The following is an 8,947-nucleotide window of genomic DNA, read 5'->3' as shown; positions in this document are numbered from 1 at the left end:
TTTTCACACGCTTATGATTTTCACTTGAATAATAAAACTGACTGTGTTTTCTTTTCCCTTTCCCCCTTTGATTTATTTGCTGGTTGACAAGTGTTCATTATAACTCTGATAGTTTATTGTGATTATAACCGCATTGGACTTGTTGTTTCTCTGATTACTTTATTTTATTTGAAACCGTTGATACACTGTTGGTGAATTATTCCCTTTGAATTAGGTGAGCTTGAACCGAAAAAAACTTCAGAAAGGTAAAACTGTAAGTGAACTTGAACCGAAATAATTTTCTTGGCTGTTAAAACCGATAGTGGACTTGGTCTGAAATATTTTGTTGACAGGTAACCTATTTCTTCGAACAAGTGTTAGGTTAACAGTGAGCTGTCAAGTGACCGATAAATAGTGAGTGATAGAATAATAGGTGCTTCCTCGATTGGACATTGATTATTGATCCGGGTTTCAGTGAATTTTGTTGAGTTAATTATTCATTCGGGCCTCAGTGAATTTTATTGAGTTAATTATCCATCCCGACTTTAGTATTCATCCGGACTTCAGTGAATTTTATTGAGTTAAGTATTCATCCGGGTCTCAGTGAATTTTATTGAATTAATTATCCATCCGGACTTCAGTAAATTTTTGAATTGATTATTCATCCGGGCTTCAGTGAATTTTATCGAGTTAATTGTTCATCCAGGCCTTGGTGAATTTTGTTGAATTAATTATCCATCCGGACTTTAGTATATTTTTTTTTGAATTGATTATTCATCCGAGCTTCAGTGAATTTTATTGAGTTAGTTGTTCATCCGGGCTTTAGTGACAGTGATATTTAATCGGACTTAGTGATTCTGAAACATTATAACCAGTGTTGAATTATTCCGTGTGTTAGCTTTGAACTTAGACTTTACATTATTTCATACCGGACATTGAACTTATTGAGAGTGTGTTACTGGATCGTGAGTCGGGTGGCAAGATAGTTGAACTATATGTCATTGAACATGGATGTGAACAGGCTGCTCAGTGATGAATTGACTTATGAACTAGAACTGAGAGGACAGTCAATACCAAGCACTGTGATGACAAAGCGGAGTCTACTACGACAAGTGTTACAGTCAGACATACCGCTACAGCCTTGCACATCAATGAACCCCACACTGGATATCGACATTTGCCAAAATAAACTCACCGATCTAGTGGAAGCACTTCAGAATTTCAATCACGCTAATGCGACTAACGAATTTTCGCGAATATTCACAAGATTAACACACATTCAGGGAAGACTGAACTTTATTGTCACTTCCGATGAAGCACAGTTACAACTGATCGAACAACTGAAGGCGACTACAACTAAGGCCTTGGAGACGCTGGAGCAACTGAGTAGTAGCAACACCCGTGGACAGCCATCCAGTCAGCAGGAACGGTCCCTCTTGGATGTGGAGGTTCCCAGTTCACCTGGGATGTCCCTGATCCAACCGGAAAGAGCTGAAACATCCCTGATTGATCTTGGAGATGGGGTCAATCTTCTGACAGCTGCTGATGTCTCACATACTGGTACACCTGTAAGGAATAAAACATTAGAACATGTCATGAACGAGACAAGGCGGACATGTACAGCATTACTGCGGCAGATACCGGCATTACCTGTCACCCAGTCACAGGACTGTGGGACAGCATCACCTGAAGATCGGACACCGAGAAGATGGATTAATTCTACCCGCAGAGTGTCTTTTCCACACTTACCTACATCTTGTGTGAGCTCTGGCAGGACCATGACCAGAGAGAGAGTACCATTAGAGCCGGAACCTCGACCGTCACCGGTGCCAACCATTCCTGTCCACAAATGGAATATTTCATTTGGTGGCACAGGTAGTGTGAGCGGCTTCATCGAGGAGGTGGAGAGATTGGCCGAGTCTCGTAAGGTATCCCTAGAACAAGTGTTCGAGTCAGTTTATGAACTACTGCGGAAGGATGCCAGGGATTGGTTCATCCCCAGGAGGGGTACATTCAGGAATTGGCAGGATTTCAAGGAGCAACTTAAGGAAGCATTTTTACCGGTGAACTATGAGGAGAACCTGTTGGAAGAAATAAAAAGGAGAACGCAGGGCCCTGATGAGAAGCTGCTGATGTACGTCACTCGAATGCAGAATTTGTTCCAGAAGTTAACATACAGTAGACCAACCGAATCGGAACAAATCCGAATCATCAGACAGAGGCTGTTACCGACCCTACAACAGGCCTTAGCATTCCAGGAGACTAACACCTACGATGAGCTCCTGCGAAAAGGAAAGGTTTTCGAGTTAGTACAGTGGCAGATGAGCCAGTACACCAGGCCACCCTCTAAACCAGGTCTTCTTGACGAGCCCCACCTGACGTATCGTCCGTCACAACAGAACCGACAACAGGCCAGTTTCTCCTTAGACACCGAAAACATATCAGGAAACTCAGAGCCACCAGTACCAGTAGGTCACAACAGACCACAAACACCGCCATCACCGTCTAGAAACACCCAGCCAAGACCGGATCGACCAACGGCACGAGTCGACAAGCAAAATACAGGTTCACCCAACCGAGCTTCATCACCTATACCAACACGACGATCAAACCAACAAGGAGACCGACAAGAAACACAGGGAAACCGGACTGATCCACCGACGAGGAAAGTATCTTTCCAAACACAGTGCTTCCGATGTGGTGAATACGGCCACATGCGACGGGAATGTCGAGGACGACCGAGGTTGTTCTGTTCTCGTTGCCAGAGGAAAAACATTCGCTCTCTCCGGGGACGCTGACTCCTATGGCATCGACTGTGTGTAACGACAACCGTCCGCTGGTGGAAGTAAAAGTAGCAGGGAAGCGCTACAATGCACTGATTGACACCGGAGCCACGAGGAGTTTCATCAGTCAGAAGGTGGCAGAACAATGTGAACGCAAAGGAATCACCGGAGAACCCGTTGAGGATGGTTTTGTGGTAGTTGCCAATGGTCAGTATACCGCGACGCCGAAACTTTATACTACCGCCATACACATAGCTGACTACTCTTTGACCGACATAAAGTTTTTGTTGGTGTCTGATTTACCGGTAGACCTCATACTAGGAATGGACGTACTGGGAGTGTACAATTTTTCCCTTAACCTTAGCACCGCCGAGTGCTATCTGGAAGGCCGACTAATCTCCAAACCAACACCTAAAGTGGGAAAACTGTGGAGGTACACGCCACTGGCGAACACTTGCTGGAACTGACCAAGGCACAGAAAAAGAAGTTGGATGCTTTTCTCGCCAGAGAAATGAAGGAGTTCGAGAAGTTGTCCGGCACCACGAAACTGATAGAACACAAAATCAAACTCAAACCTGGGACAGAACCGATTAAACAGCGATACCGGCCACAGAATCCGAAGATGCAGGAAATCTTCAACCAGGAAGTAGATCGAATGCTGGCTGAGGGAGTTATTGAGCCTTCTAAGTCGCCGTGGAGTTCACCTGTTGTGTTAGTCAAAAAGAAGGACGGTAAATACCGGTTTTGTATCGATTTTCGAGCAGTCAACGAAGTGTCCGTTAAAGATGCGTATCCGTTGCCGTATATTTCGGGAATCTTGGACAAATTACGCAGAGCCAAATACATTTCGACGATTGACTTGAAACAGGGATACTGGCAAATACCGTTAGAAAAGGATAGCCGGCCTATTACAGCATTCACGGTCCCGGGAAGAGGACTATTTCAGTTCACCGTCATGCCATTCGGCTTACACGCAAGCCCAGCCACGTTCCAGAGATTCCTGGATACCGTAATCGGTCCCGAAATGGAGCCCAAAGCGTTTGCCTATCTAGACGATATAGTCGTTCTAGGGGAAACCTTTGAAGAACACATGGAGAACTTAAGGGAAGTATTCAGACGACTAAGGGAAGCCAACTTACGTCTCAATCCCGACAAATGTGAGTTTGTCCGGAAGTCTCTGAAGTACCTGGGACATGTCGTCACTTCCGAAGGCATCTGTACGGATCCGGATAAAGTGGCATCCATAGTGTCATTTCCTGCTCCCAAGACCGTCCGAGAGTTACGCCGATTCCTGGGTGTTGCGAGCTGGTACCGTCGATTCATCGAGAATTTCTCCAATGTAGTTTCTCCGCTAACCCTGCTGCTCAAGAAGAAACAGCGGTGGAAATGGGGAGAAGACCAGCAGAAGGCTTTCGATATCCTGAAACACAAGTTGACTGAGTCACCGATATTGGCTTGTCCGGATTTCACCAAACCGTTTGTGGTACAAACAGACGCCAGTGATACAGGCCTAGGTGGAGCTCTAACACAAGTGATAGATGGAGAAGAAAGGGTAATTGCCTATGTTAGTCGCACATTAAACCCAGCCGAGAAAAACTATTCAGTATCCGAGAAAGAATGCCTCGCCATCGTATTTTCCATAGAGAAACTACGTCCGTACCTAGAGGGATTCCATTTCACGGTCATTTCCGATCATATGAGTTTAAAATGGTTAAATTCTATAAAATCACCGTCGGGAAGAATTGCTCGATGGTCCGTTTTTCTTCAACAGTTTGATTTTGAAGTACAGTACCGTAAGGGATCCCTGAATAAACTTGCTGACAGTCTGTCCCGGAATCCCTTACCGTCCGTAGATTCCGTATACCTGGCCGAAGTGGAAATTCACTGCCGATGGTACAACAGGAAACTACAGGAGGTTCAGAAGGACCCAGGAGATTTCCCAGATTATGCCATAATCGATGGGAAACTGTTCCGACATTTTTGGGATGCATCAGACTTCACGGAAATTGGAACTGGACAACCCTGGAAATTATGCGTACCCACCGAACAGCGTTCCGACGTACTGAAGGAGAATCATGATTCGGAACTAGCCGGACATATGGGGATCGCCAAGACAAGTTCCAGGATTGCCCGGAATTACTACTGGCCTGGTATGTTCCGAGACATTGCGAAATATGTTAGAAACTGCACTTCGTGCCAACGTTACAAAGTTTCGCAACAGAAAACTGCTGGGAAGATGCAACCACACAGGATGGCAGATGCACCATTCAGGGAAGTATCTACAGATATCGTCGGACCGTTACCCCGAAGTAAAAAAGGTAATTCTTACATTGTGGTCATGCAAGATCGCTTCACGAAGTGGATCGAGTGCCGCCCGTTGCGAAAAGCTACAGCCAAAACCGTTTATTCTGCGTTATACGAACAAATCATTCTGAAATATGGATGTCCGTCCGTTGTTATCTCCGATAATGGAGTACAGTACGATAGTAAGTTATTTAAAAACAGCCTTCAGGAACTGAATATAGCTCACAGATTTACCCCACCGTACACGCCACAGTGTAATCCGGTAGAAAGAGCGAATCGAACACTAAAAACTATGATTGCCCAATTTTGCGAAACCGATCAGAGAAACTGGGATGAAAAGTTAGGGGAATTAGTTTTTGCTATTAACACCGCTAAACAAGAGTCTACTGGGTTTACTCCGGCTTTTCTGAATTTTGGTAGGGAGCTAAGTGTCCCTAGGGCGATTTATTCGACAAACCCCCAAAATGAGGAAAACAGTAACCCAACCGAAGTAAATAGAGACATGACTCACCGTACAGAACAAATCCGGCACCTACAGGAAGCACATGAGTTTGTGCAAGCTCGCTTGTACAGGGCTTTTGAACAGCAGGCTCATCATTACAACCTACGCCGTAGAGAAGTTCGCTTCCATGTAGGTGACAAAGTTCTCCGTCGCACAAATCCGTTATCATCCGCTGTCGACAGTTTCGCAGCTAAACTGGCTGCAAAATTCGCCGGACCGTATACCGTTATTAAGGTAGTCTCTCCTGTAGTGTATGATCTGAAAGATGAACAGGGTAAGAGGGTTGCCAACATCCGTGTTGAAGATTTGAAACCGTTTCACTCAGGGTAGAGATATTTTTACTGTTCACCCGTTAATCAAACATGATCCCCAGTCATGTGAAATTTCGTTTTATTACCGTTCCGTTAACCATCACACCGGTGATTTGACAAACCCTTTGTCAATATCCTGACAGCAACCGTCACCGTATAAGATTTCATATCCTATTCAGTTCACCGAACAAATCAGTATCTAGCATGTCATCTAACTAGAAACAATACTTTCTTTCTACATTTTGTTCAGTGGATTGAATGGATTCATGATACCGTTCAAGCTTGGCAATTACAATTGGAAAACATTATCAAATGGTCAAATTCATCTAGATATAGCCAATCCGTTCAGCAGCACCGACATGTCAAAACGATGTCATCTGTCTGTGTTTCTGAAAGGTACATCCTGTAGACAGAGCAAAGCACAGCTTGAAATCCGTTACATTAATTATTCTGTGAATTCACAAGGTTCCGAGACAAACCGTTGCTTTAAATATTGTATTCAGAATATTTAAGATGAATAACGTTTAACAAATACTAACCGTACTACCTTAAAAACTGGATAGATAGTCTGAATTGTATCTAGTTCTCTACTACTGTTCTCCTGTGTAACTTTTTCTATGAAATTGTAACACCGATACTGGTGAAAGTGCATATCCGTGATCTGTTCAATTAATTCAACCCAAGAAAACTGGAAAAAGCTCTGTATACTGTCAATGTTCTACTGTTAAAACATTACCTATGTGGCAATTAAGTCTGTTCTAGGATACCAATTACTCCAATAGGGTTTGAATGAAAGTTCAGCTGTTAACCTACCTAGCGGGGACTGTCGGATCAGAGAGCCTCCACCATTCCTCCGTCAGGGATTACGTCCCAACTCCGAACAATATTCTGGCACACAGTGAATGTCCACATCCACCTCCAGTGTTGTGAGAGGGTCCAATTCGCCTCCAACGGCGAGTGATTTCAAGCTTGGGTACATTTCCACCTACAACGAGAACACAAGTTAGTGAATGGTGCTTCCCACTTGAAGTACTAATCGAAAGAACTTTGGTTTGATGAAGGGGATATTCGAAACTCACCTGCTTGACCCATCTTCGTAGTCAATTGATGCACCGAACCAACATCCAAGAAGGAAACAGTGCCAACAAGTGGTCAACGTCAAAGATGCCTCATCAGCCCATTTCATCGTGAATGATAGTTCCCTAAAACCCAACCGTTAATATGAAATGGAACAATCGACATGGAGTACTCACCGTTTTATGTTGCCATCGATTTCATTTCCCAATTCTGGAGTAATTTCATTCCACTAAAAGCACGTTGTTTCTGACAGATACCACCGAACCAACGACAGTCATAGAGTGCCACGGAATAGGTTATGTCAAACGTCTACCGACAATCGGATCAAAGATCACACGCACTTCGGTCCATAGCTAGGGACGACACCGATCACGGAGCGTAACGCAGAGCGCAGAGTATGGATCATGGATCATGGATCGGAGAGAACCGCTACATGGAAGGAGCGCCTACCGGACGATTACTGAACTACGCCTGTGAGCAGATCCGGATATCACTTCTATTGTACTGTTTAGATTAGGATGAGAACTCTGTAAGGGTGAGATAGCGAGCACTTAACCGACTTGAATTTCCGATCAATTTTTGTTTTTTTTTTTTTGATGGGCCAGTTACCCCTTATTAAATTGAACTTGTGTCTTCAACGCAACTTCAATTTTTCCCAGGGGAGGGGGATGTAACGATACTTGATTGTTTTTCAATAAAAATCAAGCCTCGTTTTAAATATCCGTTTCCCTGAATTTTCCAGTTGAAACAATGCAACACCGTCTGATGGAGATTTCAGTTTCAATATAGTTATTCCGTTTCATTGTGGAAATATTTTTCAGAATCCTGATTAATAAATTCAAATTCCGTATAATTGAAATTTCCATCCTTAATCCGCCGTAAGAATCCAAAATAAAGAAAAAGTGTCTTTCTGCATTCGGCGTTGTTTTTCCGTCCACAAAAACACACCGAATTCAGTATAAAACATCGTGGATTGCAGATAACGACAGTTTCTTTTACCGATAAAGAGATAACCGCCACCGAGAATATTTCTTCTGGGGAGAATATTCGAGAATTCCGAATTTTGAGTGCAATTTTGATCACGTGACCGTCCACATGTTGGAGAGTTAATAAATAGGACCGCACCACCAGACGAGAATTAATTCATTTTTATTCATTCGGTAGTCATTCGTTATTAATTCATGATTATTCATTCGGTAGTCATTCTGCGATTCTGTTTTCAGTCTTGATTCGGTAGTGATTCTTTTCTTGATTTCTTCGTGATTCTTTAATTCATTTCCGCTTTAATTAAGTCTGTCTTCGTATTGTATTAAAGTTTTCCTTTGCTTTTCTTTTTTTTTGCTAAGTGGTGGTGTGACCGTACCGGAACAAACTGTAAGTCTCTTCTTGATACCGCATACTCCGTGATTCAAAGTTGCATTCTTTTATTTGTTAAATTGTGTTGATCCTTGTTGTTAATCCTCCTGTTTAACGCAGGCTTCTGTCGCCTGGTTCTCTGGTGAACCAAGACCAGTCGACGGAAATCTCGAAGTTTTTCTACTGGTAAGGCTTGGCGTGTGACACCCAAGGTTGCCACAGAAAGACCGCAGTAACTTATACCGTACTACCCCTGTTGTGTTCCGTGTAGATTTCCCGTTTACCGCAGACTTCTCTCGCCTGGCTATCTGGTGACAGAAACCAATCGGCAGAAGTCTCGAAGTTTTTCTACTGGTAATGCTTGGCGTGTACACCCAAGGTTGCCACGGAGAGACCACGATAAACTACCCCGTTATCCTGTAAATTGTTGCATTGTGTTTCACCTGTATCAACCCCGTCCCGTTAATTGAATAGTTTCAAATTCTGATTGGCCTGTACACTGAAAATCACTGGAAGTGCTCGGGATCAAACCCATTGCTAAATTAACCGATTACAGAGACTTGGATCTTTCTGAGACACCCGGTTACTGTAAATTTTGTGTAAACCCCGTACATCCGTTATTGTCTCAGAAGGAA

General features: G+C 43.6%; 1 protein-coding gene across 3 annotated transcripts; it reads right to left on the bottom strand.

The window, feature by feature from the left end:
- Nucleotides 1–1,257: 1,257 nt before the first annotated feature.
- LOC123319136 lies at nucleotides 1,258–7,718 on the bottom strand. 3 transcript variants are annotated; one of them, XM_044905987.1, is made up of 8 exons: nucleotides 7,133–7,718; nucleotides 6,959–7,081; nucleotides 6,693–6,864; nucleotides 5,578–5,826; nucleotides 3,902–4,182; nucleotides 1,729–1,913; nucleotides 1,630–1,665; nucleotides 1,258–1,545 (listed from the first exon to the last, which is right to left on the bottom strand). In XM_044905987.1, exons 5-8 carry the CDS (start codon nucleotides 3,955–3,957, stop codon nucleotides 1,397–1,399), a joined length of 426 nt encoding a protein of 141 aa, XP_044761922.1. In that variant the 5' UTR covers nucleotides 3,958–4,182; nucleotides 5,578–5,826; nucleotides 6,693–6,864; nucleotides 6,959–7,081; nucleotides 7,133–7,718; the 3' UTR covers nucleotides 1,258–1,396. The 3 variants fall into 3 exon arrangements, 2 of the variants coding, with proteins under 2 accessions (XP_044761922.1, XP_044761924.1); XM_044905989.1 differs by lacking the exon at nucleotides 1,630–1,665; XR_006538452.1 differs by lacking the exons at nucleotides 1,258–1,545; nucleotides 1,630–1,665; nucleotides 1,729–1,913 and having other exon boundaries at nucleotides 3,190–4,198; nucleotides 7,133–7,509.
- Between the last annotated feature and the right edge of the window lie 1,229 nt (nucleotides 7,719–8,947).

This window comes from Coccinella septempunctata, chromosome 8 (assembly GCF_907165205.1).
Source record: "Coccinella septempunctata chromosome 8, icCocSept1.1, whole genome shotgun sequence".
NCBI lineage: Eukaryota > Metazoa > Arthropoda > Insecta > Coleoptera > Coccinellidae > Coccinella > Coccinella septempunctata.
The sequence above is the reverse complement of the archived record's forward strand: the minus strand, read 5'-3'. Positions and strand labels throughout refer to the sequence as shown.

Coding starts and splice junctions, on each gene's coding strand:
- LOC123319136 (XM_044905987.1), bottom strand. CDS start 3,957: ATGTCCCAGGTACTTCAGAGACTTCCGGACAAACTCACATTTGTCGGG. Junction 1,914..3,901: donor ACATTTGTCGGGATTGAGAC/GTAAGTTGGCTT, acceptor CACTTGTTCTAG/GGATACCTTACGAGACTCGG. Junction 1,666..1,728: donor AGAGCTCACACAAGATGTAG/GTAAGTGTGGAA, acceptor TCCGATCTTCAG/GTGATGCTGTCCCACAGTCC.